At 40.3% G+C, this 26,827-nt stretch overlaps 1 protein-coding gene across 1 annotated transcript in view; it reads left to right on the forward strand.

The window, feature by feature from the left end:
- LOC118331786 (protocadherin Fat 3) overlaps positions 1-26,827 on the forward strand; it is a 57,384-nt gene that overhangs the window by 3,930 nt on the left and 26,627 nt on the right. The window contains exons 3-25 of the mRNA XM_035666863.1: positions 4,132-4,250; positions 5,624-5,822; positions 11,407-11,468; positions 12,584-12,898; positions 13,802-14,012; positions 15,663-15,734; positions 17,920-18,056; positions 18,661-18,936; positions 19,075-19,285; positions 19,456-19,670; positions 19,858-20,016; positions 20,165-20,286; positions 20,409-20,591; positions 20,682-20,796; positions 20,907-21,188; positions 21,604-21,954; positions 22,515-22,688; positions 22,785-23,315; positions 24,184-24,548; positions 24,870-25,023; positions 25,651-25,758; positions 25,894-26,077; positions 26,457-26,677. Coding sequence (XP_035522756.1) covers positions 4,132-4,250; positions 5,624-5,822; positions 11,407-11,468; positions 12,584-12,898; positions 13,802-14,012; positions 15,663-15,734; positions 17,920-18,056; positions 18,661-18,936; positions 19,075-19,285; positions 19,456-19,670; positions 19,858-20,016; positions 20,165-20,286; positions 20,409-20,591; positions 20,682-20,796; positions 20,907-21,188; positions 21,604-21,954; positions 22,515-22,688; positions 22,785-23,315; positions 24,184-24,548; positions 24,870-25,023; positions 25,651-25,758; positions 25,894-26,077; positions 26,457-26,677 — 4,766 coding nt within the window. The remainder of the gene's footprint in view (positions 1-4,131; positions 4,251-5,623; positions 5,823-11,406; positions 11,469-12,583; positions 12,899-13,801; positions 14,013-15,662; positions 15,735-17,919; positions 18,057-18,660; positions 18,937-19,074; positions 19,286-19,455; positions 19,671-19,857; positions 20,017-20,164; positions 20,287-20,408; positions 20,592-20,681; positions 20,797-20,906; positions 21,189-21,603; positions 21,955-22,514; positions 22,689-22,784; positions 23,316-24,183; positions 24,549-24,869; positions 25,024-25,650; positions 25,759-25,893; positions 26,078-26,456; positions 26,678-26,827) is intronic.

The following is a 26,827-nucleotide window of genomic DNA, read 5'->3' on the forward strand; positions in this document are numbered from 1 at the left end:
TTTTAGTTATTTACCAATGTGTTTTTCTGTATTATTTGCCTTTTTTAGTCATCCACTGTACAGCACTTTGGTCAGTTTATACTGTGTTTAAATGTGCTTTATAAATTAAATTTACTTACTTACTTACTAATTCATTAACAACATTTTAGAAAATTTGAGTAGTTATATAATTAGAACAATAATCTATAGTACAGCAACTGGTAAAATTAATTGTCACCAGTAACTAGCAGTGTAAATGACCAGTGGCTGGCGGAAAAATAACTAGTGGAGTTTAATTTAAGCAAGTTTATTTTTTAGCAGTTATTTTTAGAGAACAAATGACAGTGTTCCTGTTCTGCCCTCTCTCTTCACCTCTTGCCACACTTCTCCCTACTGTACATGACTTGCACTGGAGGCCTGTTTTGACCTTTAACTAGGCTAATTAGTATTGACTATAGTTGAGAGAGACAGCGATAGAGAAGCAGATGGACAAATGTAGAGAATGTCTCTCGCCCTTACTCTCTCTGTGCGTCTCTCTCTTCATATAATCACACAATGTACACACAATTATGTATTCATTGGGTATACTATACTTATAGACAAAACAGTGTTACAGTACATAGACCGATCCCTATATTAAAACCCCAGTAAGGAGCATCACAGCCAGCAAGAAAGTTTATTGAGTGCAGATTTTCCAGGGGAAATCAGAGTGCTTGTTAGAGCAGAAAGTGAAGGGAGAGGGGAGTGGAAGTGAAGCGAAGAGAGGAAGGAAGAGGATGCAGGGGAGTCTGGAGTACATAAAAAGTGTCAAAAGAAAATACTGCCTTCTTCCTCCAAGGCCTTTTATTATATATTTTTTTCTTTTGGGAAGTTTGTTTGTTTTTTGGTTGTTCTTCCCCCCCCTGACATCATAAGCACGTGAAAAAATCAGTGCATTTTTGGTATCAGATAACAAGACGCAGTAAGCACATGCCAAGTTTTTCCTAATCAAGTGTTTCATTTGAACTTGTAGCGTAGAAGTCAGTGTTGTCAGGCATGGAAAGAGTAGCACCAGTCTGTCCTCCCACTATGCATTTAGCTGCCATGTTGAGTGGCTTCGCTCTGACTGCTTGTCAGTCTGTAGCTCTTAATGCCAAAACTAAGTATGTGAAGAGAGAGTGTGACAGACAGTGAGAGAGAGTAAAAAGGACAGAAAGAATGAGAGAAAATGTGAGAAATCTGTTTTTTTTAGTCCAAACTTGTGCACCCTCCAACATACTCACACACTTACATTTTGTAAATCGACTATATGATGCATTTTGTATGGCCCATGACACCCCCATTGTTTGTCATACCTGCCATTTATGAATGCCTATTTTTCCCACACTTCATATTTAGTTACTTAAGATGACTCACTCCTGTATGGGTGGAAAGCACACAGACTATCTATCAAAAAAGAAGTAGGATCTTCTCCGGCTTAAATCCTTAGCACTGCTGTACTTTGAACAAAAATTGGTATTCTTGTCATTGGTTAGGGGGGAAAGCAAGGCCTGCTATTTCTCATTGGGCAGCTGTCAGAAGCCACTGCTCCTCTATTAGTGGGTTTGCAAACTCCAGGATTTATCACAGTCAGGATAAAGCATTCTTTAGGTTACAGGCAAAAAACGTTTAAAAAGTAATCTATTCTGCATTGTAAAAAATTAACAGGCTGATTTTTTTTGATGGCCTCTTTTCTGCCACACAGAACTATTCAGCTGTGTCTCAAGATGCAGAGAAATACGCACAGTATAGTTTTCATCAATCTTGGGATTGATTATTGGATATGGTGGCATTAATTAGATAGTGGGACCCCACAGCTTGTTTCTCAGGAACACAGGAATTGAATTGGCATGACAGATGGATGTAAGCCTAAGCGTACTGTGAACTTCTAGATTGGAAAATATGCCCTGACCCTTCAATTTTTTGCTCACGCTTTGAAGTGTGTTATTTATGGTGAGAATGGATGCTGTCAAGTCATATTTATATCGAATTCACTGAATAGTGCCTGTCGGTCGTAAAGTTCAAAGAGCTTTTGAAACAGCCAGCTCTGTTTTCTCTTGTCGAGATATCTGACAGAGATGAGATGTGGTTTGAAAAGGACATGGTCAAGGACAGCAGAGCAAGGATGTGTTTCAGCAAACACTTTTACTATGCATTGTGCATGCCTTGGGCAGCTGCTTAGTCATAATCTGACATATACGCACACTTTCTGGTGATAAGGTAACACCATCACCATGCGGCTGAGGAAGCTGCAATGAGACTGACTCAAGTAAACAAAAAAAGGCCACACAGTCACACCTCGAGTAACTGATTTGTATGCTTGTATGACTCTAACCTGGGCATGTGGGGGTTTGTGGCAGAGTGAAAGGCCAAGTTAGGGAACAGCAGACATCTGTATGAAAACAAGTTATTTTTCATGCAGCCCAAACAAATTAATATGTATGAAAGGATCAGTCTTTGTCTTTTTGAAAAAAGAAAAAAAAAGTAAAGTGGTTAGAGGAGTTTTGCTGAACAACAACATATTTTTATGATTGTTAAGATGATATCCTGCAAAAATGTTTTTAATAGGGTGGCCGAGGTTAGGCACGGAATCAACCAAGAGTGGCACTGAGCATGTTTACCCCAGGGGCGTGGAGTCTGGGCAGAATCGTCTTGGCTCTCTCTGCTACCCTGGAGTCATGAAGATAGGTATTATTTAGGTAAAATTAAAGGAATCCCAGATTTGGTCTTCTCTTGCACTCTGCACTCTGCGGTTAGAGAAATGGTTTTTATAATAAATGTTTTGTTGGGAGTAAAAAGAGTAAAAAAACTCAGACGTGAGGTGTATTGACCTTACTACTTTGCCCATTTTTAACACAGCATAACAGCAGCCATGTTTGCATGCATGGCATGGCAACAATGTGGTACATATGAAGTAAAGATTAACGTGTGTTCATTAATATAAATAACAACAGCAACAACAAACTCTATTATAAGTGGTAACACATTATAAATCTTTGCAAAGAAGGGACTTAGCTCACTAACATCATTAACATCAACCAGTCTTTAATTATAAGAGATGTAATAGCAGTGTTAAGGTTTAGGTAAGCATAAAAGAACCAAAGTAAATATGCACTTGCTCACACATCCAGTCTCAGCTCAGTCTAGCATCTTCTTGGGGTTAATTGCTTGTGTACTCAAGCACAGATGCATACGCAGACTCTGGAAGAACATACGTCTTAGCTCTTACTGAGTTTCTTTAAGCTCCTAAAAGTAACAGACTGCTCACTTTTGAAAGTGCTGTGATTTAAGATAAAACTGGAGATTAGATGAACCTTGAACCTTGAGATTTGATGGAAGTTTCTGTGCACTGAGCAGAAATGCAGCAAATGCTTGCTTTGCGCTTATGATGAGTTCAGTCAATGTATTCCTAGACGATGCAATTAGACATACGTGTCGTTTTTGATCCTGGATTTAGGTTTCTTTGTTTAGATAAACTGCATGTGGCATTTGTGACCTTGCACCATTGTGCTTCAGCTCTTGGCAGTGTTTAGAAGTGACGTGAATTAACCCTAAAATCTAGAGTGTGACGTGTGTCATTTTTCAAGTGTTTGGAGTGGACAGTCCTGCAAGAAAAAAAAAAAAGAGATGTGTCATCCATTGTGAGTGTTGTGAGTGTTCTCTTTGTCCCTCAAGAGGTCACCAAAGCTGTCAGCTACTCATCTTCCTTAAGGCCACTAACCACACGCCAGTCAATGTGTGTGTGAGTGTCTGTGTGTGTGTTTCTTTATTGGTGTAGGGCAGTTCAGGGTACGTTTAGCACTGAGCGAATTGCAGCGGGAGCAGTTTGGTCAGCTGTGATTAGCTGTAGAGAAGCTGAAACATTGAAGGTGACTACAGCGGCGCCACTAATGCCTGTGAATGTCACTGAAGCCAGGACAGAAAGTTTACTCTAAATTTGTGTCTTTGCCTCTGGAAAACTTAGTATTCAAACACTTTCCCCATGAGATTTTTAAGAAAGTATTCTGCTGATGATGCCCAAACTGCCCCTTCACACACACACACGCACACGCACACGCACACACACAGACCTGATAGATATGTATTCTCGACCCCAAGTATCAACAGCATTAATCGTTCTCTTTGCTTCAACAGGGGTGATTTACACCGCCGGTATCCTGGACTGTGAGACCAAAGACTCCTATTGGCTAACAGTCTATGCCACAGACAGAGGGGTTACACCCCTGTCAGCTTCTATTGAGGTCTTCATTCAGGTATCCACACTCTGCTGCCAATACTACATTATACAAAGCATGCACGAGGGGGCTTATACAGAGGAAGCTTAATCAGACGCAAAAATAAAACATCATACTTAATAATTGATGAATTTGTTTATAACTCTCTAAATTAATTTGGAATTGGTTTCAAATTAATCAGCAATGAGCCCAAAATGTACTGGTCCAAAACAGCTAATCTACATTGTGCCTTTGCAAATCAAGTGATGCTAAAAGGCAGTTTCTCAGCCATCATACTCTGGAAAGCAGCATAAGGCCTGCTTTTAAGTCTACAGGGGGTGATTGTTTGATATATCTGAAAATATAATTTGGGTGGAGTATTCCTTTCTTAATGTCACATCCAACCACATTTCCAACACAAATGATTACATTTTATGTTCTGTCCTATATTTATTATATATATCATATTTGGCTATAGACCAAGCATTCCTGTTGTCATACATTATGCACATTATGACACGGAAAGGTGCTGATTAGCTACAGATTAACTTCTTTGTCTGTATCTGTCACTGATGAATTTTTACAGCCTGCAACCTGTAACTGTAGGATAATGTTGTTGTGTTAAGTGTTACATCCAAAGTAACAGCATGAACCTGAACAATTATTCTCTAAAATGCTGAAAATGCTCAGTGCAGTGGGTAACTATAGCAGTGCTAGGTCTGCAAGCAAGAGATACACACTCTGCTTCAGCTTCTATTTTATTTGGCACTAAGTAATCCACTGTCTAAACACACAAATACAAACCCCGCTGCTCACCCTTTGGGGAAGAGTTCACTAGTGTGTAAAAAAATAAACAGCCTTTTCTGGCTTCAGGATATTCAGGTGTGGTGGTGTGATCGGGTGCTTTACTCCCGGCCTCTTCATCACAGACAGAAATAGGGAGATTAATCAGGCACAGGTGCTCCTCATTCGGCGGCTTTACCATCTCTCCAGCCTCTCAGCAAACACTCCATCAGCGCTCTGTTTGCCATAAATATTCTAGATATATAATGTAAGAAGGGGAATTAATTTGCAGTGCATTTAAAGTGTGACATCTATGACATTTTCTGGTGAATAAATTTCCATTTTGTGATTGATAACAGATCAACCCAGACCCAGTCCAAGCTGCACTTCACGAGTTGTTGATTAACAAAGATACTAAAATCTGCATGTTAACATACATGCTGTTTTAGAAGGTTCTATCAACACATATATTGCCAATTCAGATTCAACTCAGACATAGAGGACTGCTAAGATATATACAAACAACACTGTTTATTCCTGTCCCTTGCCCAATCCCTGCTTTCTCTCCCTCTCTCCCCTTTGTCTCCCCCTCTTCCTCTGCTTCATCTTCTCCCCTCTTTCTCTCTCAGGTAGAAGATGTCAATGATAATGCTCCCCTCACTTCGGATCCTATTTACCACCCAGTCGTCATGGAGAACTCTCCAAAGGATGTGTCAGTCATCCGTATCCAGGCGCAGGACCCTGACCTCACCTCCACGCCCAGTCGTCTGAGTTATCGCATCACTGCCGGCAATCCGCAGAATTTCTTCTCTATAAACCCCAAAACAGGTGAGACTCACAACCAGATATACTATTTTAAATAATTATTGCCTTGGTGACATAATTGGCAGTATAATGTTGTAGACTAATGGAATAAATAGTAATATCCTGGTAAACAACAAATAATTATACCAATCTTTTCTGTTAATATGTTTACATGCCTCTGAAATTATGAGTTGCACCTCCTACTCTACATTCATTCAATAAAAGGCTTTGGTTCCCACACGACAAATTAAAAAGACTTTTGTGCCCACACAGTAGAACATCTAGGACACTGATGAGCCACCTAGACAATCTTCACTGTACTGAATATTGCTTCTAGTCTTCTTTAGGGGTGAAAGCTATTTGCAATGTTCTTACAGAAATTAATCTAGTTAGTCTTTTATTAAGCCAGTGTGTGAGTGAATATCTTATAATCATGAAGAAATTTACAGTCAAAGCAGTTTTCTTTCCCATTACTTTTGTTCCCTGAAGGAATGCCTAATAGGAATAGTTTATTTCTATGCATTCTGACATATATAGTAACACAAATAAAAACATGTTTTTCTCAGATCAAAACGAAGCTGAAGTTGGCAAAAGGTTTAAGGACTGGGATTTGAAATTAGGTTTTTATTAAAAAAATACTGCCAGCCACCATATGGGTTCACTATAAGCCTTCTACTGTGGGATCAAGACTGGGTCTTAAAGAGTCTGAGCTTGTGAATTGATGCTCAGACAGCCTGCGGTTATATATTATCTCTGTTGAGCCTGTGGGAAAATACTGCATGTGAAATTAAAACCTGTCAATGTGTAAAAAATGCAAAAAGGTTAACATTTGCACCCTGCTCCTGTCCTGACCAATTTCCCTTTAATGTGTACTTGCAAAAATACCAGTTTTTTTTTCTGTGAATGTAGCCTAATTGGGTGGTAAAACTTGCCTTCTGATTTACGTAATAGTCAGTGGGTAGTTCTATATTTGTCCAATTTGACTGGGCTGTAAAGATGGGATCAGAAATTGTGAGTGTATTTTTAAGGAACATTGATATAGCAGTACACTCCTACAGTATACAGTAACATTGTTGGACTCACTATGGACAGTTAAAATCAAAACTGATGCAGCAGAACCAGAGAGATTATCTTTTTTTGAAAATTGGGGCTTTATATGCCTTTATCTGATAGGAGAAGTGAAGATAGACAGGAATTGGGAGAGAGTGGGAAAAAGACATGCAGCAAAGGGCTGCAGGTTGAATTTGAATATAACCTTTAATTCACTGAGGTAGATGAGAAAGAAGAACAGCAGTTTCAGTCGCTGGCCTCAACGCCAACAGTTGAACATGGAGAGACTCACATGCGTGACATGTGATGTCCTTTTGTGAAGAAATGGCGTTTTCTTTGCTCAAGACGGCATTACTCCACCATATCTTTATATAACAAATAGTTGTTTGCTGATATATAAATGCTCTAAACCTCGTATATATATAACCTTTAAATTTCAGATACCAAGTTAGAACTTTTTATATAAGAGATAATTTGTACATATTTTTTATAACACATTCTCAGAATGTTTCTAGAACCACAAATCTTTTCTACACCGTGAATTTTATGTGCTTATAAAATCTTTTTTTAGACATTCACACACTTGAATTCCTCATGCATCCAGGCTCACAAAAGACGATTTACAACTGCAGCCTGTGAACTGAATATCATTTCAAAACACTATGCCTGAACATCATTTCAAGACTCAGAATCTTTTAGACCCTGTGTAAAAGAGCCTGTCTTGATCCCACACTTTTCTCAGTACTGGTGTACTATAAATAAGATTTAAAAAGCTTTTATTGTTCTCGTGTTTATCATTTATTGACAAAATGTCCACATTTGAAAATTTGAAAACTTACCATTCAGTCTGTACAGAATACAAATATTATTAAAGCAAATAAACTCAGATGTGTTTCAGTTTTGGCTGGTTGAAGTCTAGGGAGGGCCCCAGCATTCTCAGAGTAAGCTCGAAGCATCCATTAAAGAATTATTGAAGAGGTGAAATGTTTTATTCAAATCCCGAGGAAAGAAATGTCTATTCTGTCTCTGCCCTAGATTAAGTTATGAGTAAACAACAAAAGGCACATTTCATCGGTTACATGGACTTGTATTCTGATTTATGTCAATGTAATGATTAAAAACCAATGGCCTATATGTAGCATGCAGCGTGTTAGTTATCAAGTTACGGGTAGGTGGAATCCCCTTATGGTGTGCTGTTGCATGCTTACTCTGTTTGTAAATCAAAGTGCGTATTTACATTTCTCTTCCTCTATGCATATCTCTTTTGTGCATTACAGCGTCATGGATATATAATATTGACAATGTGTAGGAAAATGGGCCGGACTCAGCCAGGGTGAAAAACCTATTGATCCCAATATAGACATACTGGTCCTAACACGCTCATTAAACTTCTCACACTTACTCTTGACCCTTTAGAGTCCATGAGAGTAAAATATGATTCAGGTCATATATCTCCTAGCTGTAATTACTCTTTCTATGCAGATGCATCCACTGGATGTGAATCCCATTAATACAGTTGCAAAATCACACTGAGTTGATTTGTTTTGTTTTTCAGTAGTACTGTTCATGAATCCAACTGCAGTATACATGATTTGTGTGTGTGTGTGTGTGAGAGAGAGTGGGACAGAGAAAGAGAGTTTGTGTGGCTTTTTAATCAATTGATTAATTGGTTACAGCAGTGTGTTAGAGAGGGCATTTCTGCTGCAATGAGGCGATGAAGATGATGCCTTACCCTCATACATGACACTCACGTGGGTGTGTATGCACATTTGTTCATATCTTTGTGTGAACCACAGCTGTATAAAAATAATTTTTCATTGTGTGTATGAAAGTGCATGTGTGTGTCACAGGGGAGAGTTTTTAGCCATCTGAGCCCTGCTGTCGGTCTCTGTCAAAGACCCACAGTATTTTATTATCTGTTACTCATTAATTCTATACAAGGGAACTCATATTGATGACTATCTTGTTCACATTGTGATAAATTAACTTTCACTTTGATCCTGAGAAATTGGTTTATAATGTTGCATGCAATAGTTTTTCTTAGAGGCCACACTTCAGGTTGGCTTTCATCAGCCTATTGAATCCCAATAAATAACAAGTAAAAATTGTGATTTTTTTGTGTGGATTTGTTCCACAGTTTTAGAAAGGCACAATCACAAAGTGTGAATTTAAATACATCATTACCATAATTCTCACAACAATGTGACCGACTTTGCCAGTCTATTAGTTTGGTAATGAGACATGCATGATTGAGAGATACATTCAATATGAATCACTCCTCACTGTTTACCCAGTCAAAAACTTTCCATGTACCAGAGTGATTTCATTGGATAGATGAATAAACAAAACCCAGCTGATTGATTTGCTTTTACGAAGCAGCTGTCAGCCACACTATGACCTGAACTGTTGGCAATCCCCTTCAAGTTTCAAATAGTTTTTCAAAACTAGGTTTGGGGTGGTTCAAAGTTATACATTTTTCAAGTTCACTCTGGAAGTGTCAGTTTGATGGGTTTGAGGTTCTGCAACAATTCCCAAAATGAATTGAAGCAAAACTTTGAATGAGTGCAAAGTGTGTAAATGTGCTGTGACAGCTTACAGTGCTGTCTGTTTGTCTCTGAGTGTGTGAGTGAAGCCTACCTCCTTTGGGGGTGAAAACAGAACAGATTAGTGTTGACACAGGGTGTTAGAGGGGGTGCTTCTTATAAAAGCATGCATGTTTGCCGAGTGCCATCATGGAGTCATGTTGACTGTGTGACCTTTTTTTACAGTGACACAATTGGTTTTGTTGTACCAGGATATTAGCAAATCAATTGTATGTGTTTGAGTCAATATTCATGATCAACAATGAACCAAAGTATGAATTTTGAAATATCAAGTTGTCTTTTTATTGTTGCCCCAGTTAGAAAATGTCCCAGTGCTATTTCCCTTACATGGCTAAGAAGTAGGCTATGAATTGACAGTATTTTATAGGAAATAGGGGAAGTCTAAAGATTTGAAACAGGCTACCGGACCATTACATACATTTTGTGTGAAGGTGTGGGTGGGGATTTTTAATTTATTTTTTCTCATGTCCAATTAAAGTGGGGGATTGTCCAACTGCAGATGTGCTGCGAGCTGTAGATCATTGATTTTTATCAGAGTTGTTACTCGTGCTGTGTTCTGCTGAACAAGCTGCCCCCCAGTCTCTCTCCTACAGCTTGTGACCGCTGCTCTAGATTTACTCCTAATTTGCTTAATTGAAGTTAGCCTGCGTAGCAAGCTCAAGGTGACACTGTGATATGCGCAAGCATGAGAGTGTGTGTGCACCATGGCTTTAGTATGTCCATTGAGTGTTGACTGCACGGATATTTTAAGCACCAAAAAATAATCCTACTTTACTGCAACGCTTCATTAGACACATTATCACCATTGAAGCACATTCGCTGTGATCATTCCACATAACAATCCACACAGAAATAATTTTGCAATACATATGCATGTACATAGTTATTTACGCACCTGTGTATGTATGACTTCTTTATTTGTACATGCATGTAGTTCCAATCTTGTGTATAGTAGAGGGTAGAGCAGAGTACACATACTGTGAATGAAAATAAGAATGCTACAGCAAACAGATGTGTTCTTTTTCTAAAACAAAATAAAAGTATTTCAGTACTTGTATCAGTGCATTTTTATGTGCATTTGTATTTGTGTGTAAAATAGATCCAGGCTGTGGCAAATGTGCCCATTTGATTGTGTTCGATGGCTCTCATGAGACCTTTAATAGTATACAATGAATGTGATCAACAACATTTATTTCTTCTGGAAAATAAAAGTCGGCTTACAATACTGTAAAACTGTCATGTAATGGGCTTAATCTTCTCATGGATTAATGTCTGCATTTCCACCTTGTTTCCCTTCTAGCCAGAATAATGTCTGGGGTGCTTTTGATTTGTTAAACTCACAAAGGTTTTACTGACTAAACCCAGCAATTATTGATTGATTGACGCAAACCGTGCCTGTGTTTGTGTGAGTTTGTGTGTGAGCCGTCTTTGTAGTTGCATTGCACATTGACAGTGAGCTAGCAAGCAACTGACAAAATGAGAAAAACACTGAAATAAAAAAAAAGAACAAAAAACATCAAGGGAAAATGGAGCTGTCGTCGTCTGTGATCTCCGGTGCAGCCTGCTAGAGTTTGTCAAACCATCTAACCGTCATCTGAATAATCTGGTTCGATAAAAGCTATTACCAGTAGCCCCCTCCTTTCCCTCTGTCCTGGTGGCATGCTGGCCAACTGAATGACCCTCAGCTATAAAGCGCCATATGAACATGTGCCAAATGCCATCATCTCTGCCAAGGCTGCAGGCTATATTTCTTTCAGCAATATGTGTGTGTGTGAGTGTTTACATGCATCATTTTTAAGTGGAGGACTTTATAATTGGAACTTATTTTAGTTTTAAAATTGTCATAATATTTGTAAACTTGTAAAGAGAGTTGTATGCACACTGAATTATGAAGAGCTTTACCATCTGCATATCTGTTTTTGTGTAATTTAAAGTTGCTCTTTTATGATTTTTAGGGCTAATCACAACAACTGCAAGGAAACTGGACAGAGAACAACAGGCAGAGCACTTCTTAGAGGTAAAGAAAAACCTTAACATTGTTCATGGGTTTATAGTATTATTATTTATCTGGCCCTGCCACCTGCCACAGCCCACTATTAACAAAGACAGGGTGGAGGACAACCCTGGCAGACCCTCAAGGCTCCATAAACTGTGATGAATGGCTGTAGTTTTGGGCCCCAGGTTTAGGATTTTCTAAATGTAATCATTCATCATTGGTTATCTTCCCTACTCAGGACGGGAACAGGGAGGAGAGGAGTTGGTCTGCCCGGCATTTGATAAGCGCAGACACTGGGCATACAGATAGCCCTGTGATTACCATTTCGGTTGCTTCTGCTGCTCTGCATGCAGATGAACCTGATAATCACAGATTCTCGACTTTAGAGACACGAGCAAACTTCTACTTCCCCATACTTTTCTTACAACTTATTAAATGCTGCTGAATCTACAAGCACTTTCACCCTTCTACAAAATGGAATTAAATAACCCACAGTTGACCCACAGTATTGAGACTTAATGTTTTGTTTCTGTATTGCCAATGGATTTGTCTAGACTCCAAAACTTTTTTTGTACTGCTTTGTTCAACTCCAGTACCTAATAAGAACCCAGCCGATGACACCACACTACAAAATGAAAGCCGCGAAAGCTGTAGAAAGAAGAGTGCATCTAACAGCATCATACACTTAAACATTTACACCTAAAAGGAGTTTAAAATTGGGGTCATAGAAGTCTTTGTTGTTGCATCGTCCTGTCCTGTCCTTTCCTGAGGTTTCAATAGGAATGCCAGTCCATGCATGCCACCCACTGCTCCGCCTGCCAGTCTATGCTGCCCATTTGTAATTAATAGTCTAGTGTGCAGTGAGGCTGGCAGCAATGGTGTTCACCCTGATCTGGTGCAATTGATCAATGATCAGACCTCTGCCTCTGCCTCCAGGGGATCAATAATACAAAGAGATTTCCTGTGAGCTCAGCCCCACGTGGTCGTGCACTCCACAGCGGCAGCCACACAGTGGGAGCCAACATTTAAGATGTTAAGAAATGTATGCACTCACAAATAAAATCCACAATAATGAATCTCTATGACTACCTGATATGTGTTTTGTTTTGTATGTGTGCTCAAACACTTTTCCTCAGGTAACAGTTATAGACGGCCCAGTGACCACCCGCCAGTCTACCGTGTGGGTCATAGTTCACATTGACGATGAGAATGACAATCCGCCCACCTTCCCTGAGGTTACCTACCGCATCAGCTTGACTGAACGAGACCGCAACAAACGTGGTGAACCGGTCTACCGTGTCTTTGCTTATGACCGGGACCTTGGAGCCAATGGCAACATCACTTACAGCATTGTTGATGGTAATGAGGATGAAAAGTTCACTATTGACCCCAGGACTGCTATGGTGTCCTCAAAGAAGATGGTGACTGCGGGAAGCTATGATATCCTCACTGTGAGTTTCATATAACAGGTTTTTATAAACCGTCCTGATTTTTATTTAAGTGCTGTTTGGTCTTAAACTGTCTAGTGAGAGATTTCAGCTAAAGCTACAGCACTCATTAGCAAGATGGCAAGCATGACAATAGATCTATAGCCTGAATTACAGACTGCAGATGGTCTTACTTGAGATACGACTGTGACCTCCTTCAGACACGGTGCTCCTCTCTTTCCACTTCCCGAGTGCTGCTTTTCCACTCTTTGTTTCCTGTTTCAACTGTATTCATTGCCAGATGGGGTTCTATTAGTTTATAGAACTAGTTGACAAGAGCAAACATTGTTAATTTTTCATCGGACACAAGCCCAGGTGTTTGAGCTTTTGTGTTTTTGGTATTTGCGTGGCCAATGAACTCAAAAGTGCCAAGGTTGGTGGTGTGGCACAGCTGAAGTTCTGTTTATGCACATCATTTCTGATACTCTGCCATGGCACTTGCTTCTCCAACACAACACAAAACAGTGTATTCATCTTGCTCGAGCCCCTTTTACATATGCGCTGCAAACACCAGATTTTTCTTATGCGTCTGATTCACTGATTATTTAGTCACGCCCATGTGCCCTTGGAGTTTGTTCTTGAGCTTGTGCTCAGTTTTCAGTGGAAAAGAGCTCGTAGTTGAATTATGGAAACTTCCTTCTCCTGTGACTGGGACAAACATACTGATCTTCTCCTCCTAAACCATGTTTCTTAATTTTCAGGCTAATGCTGTTTTCTAAGCAAATAATAATTCAAATAAGGTTTTTGACTGTGGCAGTGAGCACCACTTTTAACACCATATATTTACAATTGTATTCCCAAATGATGAATTCATTAGCTCCTGTGTCAGCTGAATGTCTGTTTTTTCACTATTGTTCCTTCTCTTAGATAAAAGCAGAGGACAGCGGTGATCCCCCATTATGGTCTACTGTCAAACTCCATGTAGAGTGGATTCGGAAACCTGTCCCCTCGCCTCTGCCCCTACTATTCACCCAGAGGTACTACAATTTCTCAATTTCGGAGACAGCCGCTGTAGCTCAGCCGGTGGGAGTAGTCGCTGTCAGCCAGTCGAGTACACCTGTCTGGTTCAATATCATCGGTAAGAAAATTTACGTACGATACTAAACTAACAGGCCATACAACAATCCATATTTAGAATTTTCTTTTGCTAATTTAAGTGCATTTGTTTAGGGTTTTGAACAACTAAAAACTAGCCAGGCCACACTAGCATTAAATGACTAAATGATTCTTGTCATTTGTCATGTTCAAAATACACTTAAATATAGTTAAATATCAATATATTGAATAACATTTTAACTGATTTATTAAAAAAAAAAGGAAATTTAGTTTGATTCTAGAAGCCATCAAATTTGTGAACACTTGTGAGTAGAAGTGATTGAATTGCCTCTTGAGTGAGGAATAAAGTATTTTGAATTTAATTGAATTGCTATATTCATGGTGGAGTATCTTAAATATTTTTTATTTGACTTTTTGTGTCAGACTTTTCCTGGACGAGCCAGAACCAACACACTGTAATCAAGGCATTTCACACCGTGCAATGTAAAATGTTACATTTCTTGATTCGAACAGCAGGCTTCCTCACAGACCTCCACATCAACTTTTCTGTAACTAGGACATATTAGTTTCTATTAATATTACTCTATTACTTCTCACTGCTAGAGATACACTGGGGACAGTGTTTGGAAGCCTAACAGCAGTGGATATTCTACTACATTCTGTAGTTGTGATTGATCGGCAGGCTAAAAGTAAATTGTCTGTATAAAACAAGTTCACTTTTTTATTGTTTATTTTGCCAAAAGCAAGCTGGCAAACAAAGGACAATAAAATAATGGCTTCTGCTGCTGCTCAGGCTCTGATAGAAACAATGAATCTCCCGTCTGTAACTGTCTGCCTGGAGAAACTGGAGAGTTCTGTCTTGCCTCTTGATTCAAGTCTTTGAAAGAATAATCAGTGAATAGCCCATTATTGATTGCTACTCAACAGTTCTGATTACAGCTCCCTTGCTCAGACATTAATATGAAAAGGAGTTGATTATTGGTTGATGAATTGATTATTCTTTTTCAGTCACAGACCTCAAGGATACAGAAATGCAAGTGCATTTTTCCCTGTTCCACTCTTAGTGTTGATATCAGAGGAGTAATTGTAATTGTGTAGGAAAAACTCATTAATAGTTTTTTCACAAAAAGTGAAAGCATAGTGATTATTTTTTCTTTCCAACATTAAGAACTGGACTCAAAGCTCAGTGGTTAGCACTGTTGCCTCAAAGCAGTGGTTAGATTCCTGGGTTAGACTCCTAGCTAGGGCAGGGTCTTCCTGTGTGCAGTTTGGATGTTCTCCCCATGTCTGTGTGGGTTTCGTCTGGGTGCTCCAGTTTCCCCTATCATCAAAACATGTATGTTAGGTTAATTCCCCTGGTCAGTGCCCCAAGGCCCTGGCTTAGATCGGGAGTTGGTCCCCAGGTGGCTGCCCGTGCAGGGGACAAATTTCATATGATTGCATATGTGACAATAACATTTATTTGATTTGAATATCCATGAATGAATCACTCATTCTTTGTGTTCTAAAGAAAAGTCGTCTTACATTACCTAATAATACACGTACATTTTAAAAACATCAAGAAGCCGACTTTGCATTCTGTAGATAATGCTGAACTTTGATCAAAAGAATATCCTGACCTCCCTACATATTAATAATCTCATTCTCTTTCTTTTTCTCTCTCCCTGTTAAGGCGGTCGGCTCGCCAGAGAAATGTTCTACATTCCGCAGAATGCATGTGGAAGAAACTGCTCTCTCGACACAGGTCTGGTCAAAGTTAATTTTGCCACACCTCTCCCTCAAATGCCCCAGGTCTGGAGGAATTCAGAAAGTGCAGCGTAGAATATCAGGACCTTGTTTAGCCAACGGCAGTATTGATTGATCTGAGCTTGAAAAAAGATTCCACACAACTCCACACAAACAGCACTAGTTTGTTATCTCTGCCCAGGCAGGACAGGTTCATATATTTAGTTCAGCTGCTATGCTGCTACTTCGGGAAGTAAACTAATAATAGCGTTTCTATCTTAGAGAGGCTCCTCAAGATGGAAATTTGGTAACACTTTATATTAAGGTACACATATTTACCATTAAATAATTGTTTATTAACCTGCATATTAGTAGTATTGGCTCTTTATTAGTTGTTATAAAGCACTTTTTAATGCCTTATTCTGTATAAGCATATTCTACAATTACTGGGCCACTGAGTTTTCTCTTAATATTTTAGTCTTTCCCATAACCAGTATGCTTTGCTCAGTATGGGCCAGAGTTGCAAGACTTTGAACTGTTACACTTGTATTCAACTTGAATTTAAATCTTTTACATTTTTTTAAATGATCAGTGTTTAAGTTTAAGGTCCCTGTACAAGACATATTAAGATTATAACTCATGGGGAGCCCCTATAGCTGCGTGTCATCCCCTCTCTCTCTCTCCCCACTTTCCTGTTAATCTTCAGCTGTCCTATCCAATAAAAGCAAAAAGCCCAAAATACATATATTAAAAAAGTCATAATTCACGTACAACATCTTCCTTAATCACTATCAATAGTAGTTAGGAGGTTATTGAGGGAAAACTCTTAGTTAATGGCTTACTGGTTGTATAATAAGGTCATGCAAAATAAATGATTCATAATGCTTTTAAATATGCTTCTCATATGCAGGCAACTACTTAACAGTGAATATTTATAACTTAATATAAAGTGTTAAATCTATTTAAAAAAACACTTGAATATGCTTTGATGTTAAAGTGGTGATGCCACATGAGTCTGCCTGATAATCTTTCAGACAAATCCAACATATCTTTTTGTTGCAATATGGGAAAAGAAAAGTAGTTAGTCTGTGTCACTGATGGTACTGCAATAGTAGTCCTCCAGATATCAATTTTAGTACGTGCACTTTTCGGGTTGTGGTTCATGTGTATCAGAGCATTTACACATATATTGACTTAAACAGGTAGAATATGTGATACACACAATACACTCAAAAGAACTGTTCTACAACACCACTATTGATTAGAAACGCCACAGGGTGCCTTTGAGTCATTAGTCATGCCTGTCACTTATCTACTGACAGCAATTAAGGCTGTTTAACAGAACACTAATTAAGCATTTATGTCCATACCTTTTTCATAACCATGTCATAATTTATTGACTACTCCATCCCTGTTTCCTCTACAGACATAAACTGTACATACTGTATACCTACCTGTTCAGATTATGTATCGCTTATATGTTGTAAAATACAGATGCTACTGGAAATACTAAAACTAACTCTCAGACTCCCTAGAGGCACCTTTACCAGACAGGAAAGAAACACTACTTCATTTTATTTAGAAACTACAAACTGTGATCTCTTTTTATTTGATGCTGTGAGATTGTAGTGTAATATTGACCAAGCTCTCTTCCAGAAAAAACAACAACAACAACAACAACAAAAAAAAGCAAATCCCTGTGGCTTGCTTCGACTCAACACGCATCAGTGGTCCTGTGAAAAATGCCCAATCAGTATTCATATGCTGACTAGAGCTCAAGCTCCCAGATATCTCGAGAGAGAAGCTGGAATGAGACGAGGGATGGTACTGAATACTTAACACACATCAATCCTCTCCCTCAGTCTAATCAAACATTAAGCCTCTAAACTGTACGCTCACCGCCCGCGGAAAAAGACCCGGCTGCAGGTTTTTGATCTCTGAGATGGGTTGTGTTTTGGAGTGATAAGACAGATGTTTGTGTGGCTGTTAACAGCTCTTATTGCTGCCAAGTGGGTTCAGTGCTACATTGCATTGCATTTCAGTTCATTTTATTTTCACAGACCCTCCAGCTCCAGACGCAGGCACCTGGCCAAAACAATTACACAGTAATAACTTAGAGCACCTGAGTTTAGCACGCAAAGCGAATACTAAATCACTGAAACTCTATGTGAACTATGTGTGCGTGTGTGTATGTGTGATTCCAGGGAGCTTTGACATGCAGTTTGACCTTCAGGTAGGGGTGGGGACTCTAGTTGTGGCCAAGCCCCTGGATGCAGAGGTGCAGTCTGTGTACAACATGACTATACAAGTGACAGATGGGACCAACTTTGCTACAGCACAGGTACACACACTTTTGATTTGTTATGCACTGGCACAGCCTCTTACACACTCCAGACCCACATCAAATTAAATTATTGTTACCTCTTCCTAGGGGAGCTGTTTACTCTCAACTCTCCTCCTTCCCACGCTTGCGCTCCCTTTTTTCTGAAATTATCTCTCGCTGACTATGAAATGTGCTTTTTGTTGCTGTGTCTTTGACATTTCCTGTATTCCTGCTGTTTTGGCTGGCCTACTAGGTCTGCCTTGTAAGGGGAATCATTGATATCAGTGGATTAATGGGGATTAGCTTGGGCACATAAAGGTCAAGTGTTTGTATAAATACAAAAATTGCCCGCATTCCTCTTAGAAAACATCCTGTCCGCCTTAAAAAATACCATAACTATTGCTTTGACTATAGAGATTTAGTGTAAATACTGTTGGTATCGCTGCCTTGCAAATACAATATTCAAGGGGTAGCTCTACCCTACAACTGTATCAAATATTATCAGTCACCAAAGCTAACTCTATACCAGAGCTCTTATCTTTAAGGATAATATACTGTGCACGATTCGGCTCTGTACCTACCTTTAACTTTTTAAACTCCATTTTTCTTCTTTGTCACTCAGGTGTTCATCCGAATACAAGACAGCAATGACAACCCTCCAGTCTTCTCACAGCCAGCCTATGATGTCAGTGTCTCAGAGGACGTGCCAGTAGACATAGAGCTTCTGCGGGTTCGAGCGTCAGACATGGATGAACGTTCCCGTTTGAGCTTCTCCATCTATGGTAGTGTAGACCCAGCCAGTATGAGACTGTTCCGGGTCAATCCCGGTACGGGGGTTGTCTACACGGCAGACCGGTTGGACTACGAGGCTAGGACACAGCACATCCTCACTATTATGGTGAGGCATGGAGGGGATATGTGTGTGTGTGCCTGTGCTTCTCTTGGCAGCTGTTCTTGCCTCACTTAATTTTAGCTGATTTCTTTCATTTATCACCTCCTACAGTGTTATCCATATTCATCTCTCATTTCGCTCCAGGTCAAGGATCAGGAGTTTCCATTTAACCGTGACCTGGCTCGTATCCTGGTGGCAGTGGAGGACTCCAACGATAACATCCCCTACTTCACCAGCACCGTATATGATGCTGTGGCCTATGAGTCTTCTCCCATAGGCACATCTGTAGTACAAGTGACAGCCTTAGACAAAGACAATGGCATTAACGGGCAACTCACCTATACTATGGAAGCAGGTGTGATGCTATCTGTAAATAAAGAAGTTTATACGTTTAGTATACGTTTTTATGTCTCTCTTTTCCTCTGTTTTAAACTGTGAATAGCTTTTTAATGCTTTGTCAGAGGGGAACAAACTAGGATTAGTGTTTACCAGTAACGATGTCTTTAACCTTTCTGCCACTTACAGGTAACACCGGTGGTGTGTTTGCCATTGATAATGCCACAGGCCTTATCTTCATTGCCAGGGACCTGGACCTCACCTCTGTGGGCTTTTACACCCTCACTGTGCGTGTCACAGACAGTGGATTTCCTCCGTTAATGGCCACAGCTTCGGTTCGCATCTCCTTGATACTCTCCGACTTCTCCAACCCCAAATTCTCTCAGAAGGAGTATCAGGCTGAGGTAAAGAGAGAGATGGCTGACTGAAAGGATGGGTGCATGGGGGAGAGGTGTGGGAAGGGGGAGATACATCGAATAAACAAAGGCTGGAAGATGGGAAGGAGGGATGGATGGTAAATCCCTAGGAAGATAGGCAAATATCTATGAAATTATGCACACAAATTATATCGCTGACATCTTGTATTTACAGATAATGGAGAACAGCACTATTGGAACACATGTGACCACTGTTAGCGCTCTCAGCCGCTCAGCACTCATTTATGATATCACCAGGGGCAATGAGGACTTCTGCTTCTTCATCAACCATCATACTGGTGTAATCAGCACGCGCAAACAACTTGACTTTGAGGTTCGTTAATACGTGTGTTTCAACAGAGTGTGTACATATATAATAACTGCCAAAGCTCAGTGCTGACATGTGATAATGTTTTTTTACTCATGTGCACGTGGAATTTTAAGATAGCACTTTTACTCATTGCATTTATTTGGTTTTGCAGCAAACAACATCCTACTTTCTGGTGGTGCATGCCCTGAGCATGGCTGGAGTGGAGGCCAGCACCACTGTCATCGTCCAGGTGGGGGATGTCAATGATAACCCACCTGTCTTCCAGCAAATCAGGTATCAGTGGTGGTCAAAAAAGAAGAGCTTTGGTTTGCTGAGCTGTGTCATGTGTAATTTTCTGGAGCGATTTAAGTATAGCCTTCCTCTTCTACAGCAGTGTCCTCTTTATATCTTAACAGGTATGTGGGTGCAATCAGTGAGGCAGCTCCAGTCAACAGTGTGGTGCTGGGAGAGGATGGTAACCCTCTCGTCATCCAGGCGACCGATAGGGACCGCAATCACAACGCCCTTTTAGTGTTCCAGATCCTAGATGAGACCGCTCGTATGTTTTTCAGTGTGGACTCAGGGACTGGATCAATTCGGTAGGTAAAAAAAGAGCAACTTACAAACGAATTTTTATCTCATAATTTCTCTCCCAAAGAATTGATTTCTGAATGTTTTATACATTTTAGAACGATTGCCAGTCTCGACTATGAGACCTTCTCTGAGTTCCTCTTCCGGGTTCACGTTAGAGACAGTGGTCAGCCTCCTAGGAGTGCTGACAGCCCAGCAGAGGTGGTTATAAAGGTAAGTAAATAACATGTTAATCAACTTTCACTGCCTCATAAACCACTGAATTTGATTCTGACGTTGCATTTGTAGACATTATTTTCACTGCTTCTATCGCCCTGTCTTAGGTGATCAACATCAATGACTCACCTCCAAAGCTATCACAGGACACTTACGAGGCAGTACTCCTCCTGCCAACCTACATTGGAGTCGAGGTCCTTAGGGTTGAGGCTACTGACCCCGATATTACCTCTGACTTCACCCTGAACCCTGACAAATCCATCACCCCCCAGCTGGTTTATTCTCTGGTTGACCGCAATGTAGAATACTTCTCTGTGGAGCGCTACACTGGAGTTGTGACTGTCACAAATCAGAACCTCAGTAAAGACCGTTACCGCTTCAATGTGAAGGTAAGTGATTGGAAAAGACACAGAATTTCTATCTATCACTACCTTAGATAAACAGCATATAATTGGCTTAGACCATGGCTTAGACCGGCTCTCATGGTAATGATTTCCATAGGGAGGTCAGAGCACAGGGTCAGCTGCATTGTACACACAGAGCCCATAGTTATAGTCTTGGTGTAGAAAACTTCAATTAGTTGATGCAGGATTTTCTGCCCCAGTAGATGGGTGGTTTCCAGGTTTCTATGTCCCAGGGTTGTTTTGTTAAGAGAGAATTGGGCAGTGCATGCAAAGTCTACATATTAAAACCCTAGCATTACATCCTCTGCATTCCCCTATTATGAGTCAGCTGTCAAATACACGCAAATAACATTCCCACTCAACAAGGCGCTCTTACCCTTCTCTTTTTCTTTGTTTTAAGGTGTGGGATGGACGTTTCTCCAGCACCGCGTCGATCACAGTGCTTGTCCGAGAAGCTATAGACAGTGGCCTTCTCTTCACCCTCCCGGTCTACTCCGCCTCCATCCCAGAGAACATACCCAATGTCACTGTCGTGACTGTTGTCAACATGGTCGGCCACCGCCTCAATGAGCCGCTGAAGTACACTCTGCTGAACGCTGGTGGGCGATTCACGATCCGGCCGACCTGTGGAGTGGTGCTCACCACCGGTGTGCCTTTTGACAGAGAGGAGAAAAGAAGTTACGAGCTTGTGGTGGAGGTCAGCAAAGAAGATGAGATACTGAGGGTGGCCAGGGTGACTGTACAAGTTGAGGTGGGTGTGTACAAGTGTGTGTGCATGAGGTTTTTATTGGTCTTATTTCCCATGTGTACGGACATTTTATGTAGACTCATGTTTTCTGGTTAGTGTATGTGACTTTTCTGTTTAGTCTGTTTGTTGTATGTTTGTTTATTTTATTTTTAATACCCTTTTACATTGTTGTATGTCTGGTACCTCACTTTTGTAATTTTGTTCAGGACTCTCCCTTTAAGTCTTGCAAAGATTTACAGTTATCCAGACACCATGCGGAAGTTTTTGTTTGATGCTTTGTTTTTTCGTTTGATGTTAAATTGTAAGGGTGCAGCTCTAATAAACATGGTTTTTTGGTTTTTAATATTTTAGTATGTATGATGCAAAGTGGGTTCAATAAAAAGTAGGAACAAGCAGATAGAGAATATTTGCTATAGATAAACAAAGAGAATTTTTTTAGATAAATAAAAGTTAAGTTACTATTAAATAACAGTTATTTGTTGGTGTCATGTACCATCATTGTGTAGTATGACATTGATCATTATCCCTTTGGATTTACTGTTAGATAACTGTTATTTCTCTAGGTGGAGGATGTGAACGACAATGCTCCAAAGTTTGTGAACCTCCCCTACTACGCTGCAGTGCAGGTGGAAGCAGAGCCAGGATCCACTGTTTTCAGGGTCACAGCCGTTGACCAAGATGACGGTCTGAATGGTGATGTTACTTACAGCCTTAAGGAGCAGCACAGGAACTTTCAGGTGAGAGCTACTATTTCCTGCTCTTAAATGTTTTCTTAATTTAATATGTGGGGATATACATTTTTCATGAGTGTATACATTCTTATATATATGCAGGTGAACCCTGTGACAGGAGAGCTGACCTTAAAAAGGGCCTTTGAAGCAGACTTATCTAATGCAGAGTACAAAGTGGTCCTTGTGGCCACTGATGGTGGCTTCCCTTCCCTGTCCAGCACGGTGGAGGTTCCTGTTACTGTAGTAAATAAAGCCATGCCAGTGTTTGACAAGCCCTTCTATGGTGTCACTGTGAGAGAGGATGTTCCCGTGGCCACCTCTGTACTGTGCATCAATGCCACGAGTCCTGAAGGACAAAGCGTCATCTTCACCATCACGGATGGAGACCCTTCCTTCCAGTTTGACATTGGCTTTGACACAGGAATCATCAGTGTCATTTACCCATTAGACTTTGAGACCATGCAGTACTACCGGTTAACGGTGAAGGCTACAGATACACTGACTGGGGCGAAGTCTGAGGTTGATGTAGACATCGTCGTGCTGGATATGAATGATAACCCACCACTCTTCCAGAACAACTCATACTCCTCTGTGCTGGCTGAGAACTCCATGATCGGAACGACCGTGTTACAGGTGTGTGTCTTTGTTTATTGAGTCAGTCCAGTGTGTACTCTTTCTGAATGATTGTGTACACCTAAGACTCACTTCAGTGGTATTGTGGGTGAATATTAGATGCTGAATCATTTATTTATGGGAAGATAGTGTGATATTTCCCTAGAAATTTCCCAGTGGAAGCTCTTGACCTTCAGCGAATAATAGACCCGTGATGTTATTGCACTGAGGAGCGTGTTTGCTCAAAGACAATTCTAAGACAATTCTAAGACACCAAATCGAATCGAAAAATTGAATTGATTACTCTAACAATTTCTTTGAGGTGAGCCAATCATCAAAATAGGTTAATGGCCTTATTTGACTATATTATTAAATTCAGCAAAAATCAGAAGAGCAATCTAAGAATATTGGATCACATAAATATTTATCATGCCTTAAAATAAACTTGGGCTTGCTTAGTTGCAGGCCATGCATTGCTAATGCACTTATATATACGCCTTGAAACACAGAGCTTTTTAATTGTGGTAAAATTGGGAGTTTTATAGGATAGGATTTTATTTTGTTGTATCCTCTACCTCCACAAGAATGTCAGGCTATTGAAATTCTTTTCACATTACGGTTTTGTAATTGATAACCCGATGATGATTGCACGTACAGTATAATTACGCTTTTGCTGAAGTACTGCGCTGCAACAAAATGATCATGCCAGGTGCTTGATAATGTGATTTTAAAAAGCAATATTACTCTAACAGGATCTCAGTGAAACCCAGAACTTTATTTCCTTTTTTCATTTGGACTCAGTGTGGGCACTGTTGTCAGGATAAACAAATCAGACCTAACCTGAATAATGCATGAGCAAGTGCAAAGTTAAATGTTACTCTCCGTGTAGGTGTTTGCCCAGGACCAAGACTCAGAGAAGAACGCCGTGGTGAGTTACCAGATCCTATCTGACATCTACAACAGCACCGACTACTTCCACATCGACAGTAACAGTGGACTGGTATTCACGGCACGTATGCTCGACTATGAGCTCATCCAGCGCTACAACTTCATTGTCCGAGCGACGGACAGCGGAGACCCTGCCCTCAGCAGCGATGTTAGTGTCACTGTGACTGTTACAGACACAAATGACAACCCACCTAATTTCAGCCAAGCGCTGTACGAGGCTTTTGTCAGCGAGCTGGCTCCCCAAGGACACTTTGTAACATGTGTTCAGGCGTCGGACGCCGACATCTGTGATGCTCATAGGCTGAGGTTAGAAAAAAGACTTTTCTAAAAGTTATGGGTTTGGTGTTTCCTCTGTAATGTTTTGTACCAATGATTAGAATTTTTTGGACACAGTTTCCCATTAAATCCCAGTTGAATTTGTCTAAACTTTTCAGTTCATTATGTTCAGAAAAGCACAATGCTTACCAGGCAGTTTTTGTGTTTCAGTTGTAAAAAATTATTTTCACTCCATGTTTTATTCGTCTTTTGCTGAGCACAAAAGTAGACGCTTATGTTTCTAGCAGTTTCTGAGCAAAATTACACTACAACATAATCAACATTATACTCTTTTTTTAAATTTGCCTTCAGGTACAGTATTCTCTCTGGGAATGATCGAATGACTTTTATGATGGAACCAGATACAGGGGTGCTCAGTCTGTCTAACAAGAGGCGACAAGGCATGAAACTCTCGTATCAACTAAATGTGTCCGTGTCAGATGGAGTCTTCACCAACACTGCTCAGGTGAGACAACTTCTCGGCGGTACCGATTTATTTCTGACAGCTGATTTGCTCTTTTTTTAACCTTTGCAGTGTTTATACACAGCAAGCCAAGTGACCTTCTTTAGCAACCCCTCGCTTCAAATTTGTTACACACATTCGCAGCTGTCCAGTACGACTGCTGTTTATTACCACTGGCTGCTGAGCAGCTCTGCAGTTGGAGGTTAATGTGTGTTCATGTCATATCGGATTTACTATGAGGATGAGCTGCCAGCTGGAAAGAAATGTTCACATCTGTCTCTTAGTGGTAATTACAAGTGGGACTCTGCTATCCCACAACTCTGATAGTCTGCATTATACGTTATAGTAATAACACGTCAACCCATTTTTTGCTTCTTTTTCTTCTTCTGACATGATGTCAACGCAGCGTACCTCCACAGTAGATTGTCAAAGAGTGTTTGCAGCTGGATCAATCAATCACCATTTGGTCAGAAGCCTGATGCACTTACTGCTGCTCCACATGCCATGTTGATGTGATTATGTTTGACAAATATGCTGGTGTTAATTACTGTGATGGCATCAACAAAATGTCAGCAGACATGAGGATGATGATGATGGGATGACGATTATAACCATGATGGTGATCCTTAGGTGATTGTACGTGTGTTGGGAGCTAACCTGTACAGCCCAGTATTCAGCCAGAGGTTCTACCTGGCTGAAGTCCAAGAAAATGCCCCACCAGGGTCAAAGGTCATTCAAGTAAGTTTGCCCTCTCACTACTCACTCAGTAATGTTTCCATCAGGACTTATAAAAGGAAACTTCCTACATGAATGATGCTGTAGAACCTCCTAATAATCGATCTGACATTTCTGAATCTCTGTATGGACCTCCAGGTTCGAGCGACAGATGAGGACTCTGGGCTCTTTGGTCAGATCACCTACTCCTTCATCAATGACTTGGGGAAAACTCAGTTCACCATTGATGCAGACGGGGCCATATCCACCGTTCAGAAATTAGACAGAGAAAATCCTCTTAACAAGGACATGGTGCTCACTGTTATGGCCCTGGATGGTGGAGGTATTATTTCTGACAGTGACCAGACTGACTGTAAACTGATTCTCTGACAAAGGCCACCCTCAAATCAGCCAATATAAGACTTCCTCTTACCTTTAAGTCTGGCAGGGCAAACATTTAGCTAACATTAACTCATGAGTGGTCACTGTTTTTTGGTAAAGGCACTGTAAGTGTAAAATGATAGCCTTTGTATAATGAAATTGCACACTCCTGAAGTTTAATGAATATTTAATCATATTCACATTACAGATGCATTACATTTTATCATCCAGAATGACTTACAGTGAATGCAGCAGTAGAATAAGGCAAATTCTGACTGTATTAAAACTACATAAAGTTGATAAATCCACACATGTTAACTTATGTTCTCTTATTTTTCCAGGCCGTGCGTCATTTTGCACAGTGCGAGTTGTTCTTGCCGATGAGAATGACAATGCCCCTCGGTTCAGAGCTGTGGAGTACCGTATGAGCATTAAAGCAAATGTTGCCAAAGGTTCTCTGGTCACACAGATCCAAGCCACTGACCCAGATTCTGGGTCTAATGGGAGGATCACCTACTCCCTTTACAGCGAGGCACGGCTATCGCTGGTTGATGTGCTGGAGGTCAGTACATACTTGTGTACATATAGTCTATGCTTTAGACTACTGTACTTAATAAAATACATTTGCATACTTCTTTGCTTACATAGCTGTGTTTTTAGTTTTAATAGAGTTGCAAACATCAGTTCCCTAAATAAAAAGAAGCAAAAATGT

The sequence above is a fragment of the Morone saxatilis genome, unplaced genomic scaffold (assembly GCF_004916995.1).
Source record: "Morone saxatilis isolate NCDOM2014 unplaced genomic scaffold, NCSU_SB_2.0 Contig20, whole genome shotgun sequence".
Classification (NCBI taxonomy): domain Eukaryota; kingdom Metazoa; phylum Chordata; class Actinopteri; family Moronidae; genus Morone; species Morone saxatilis.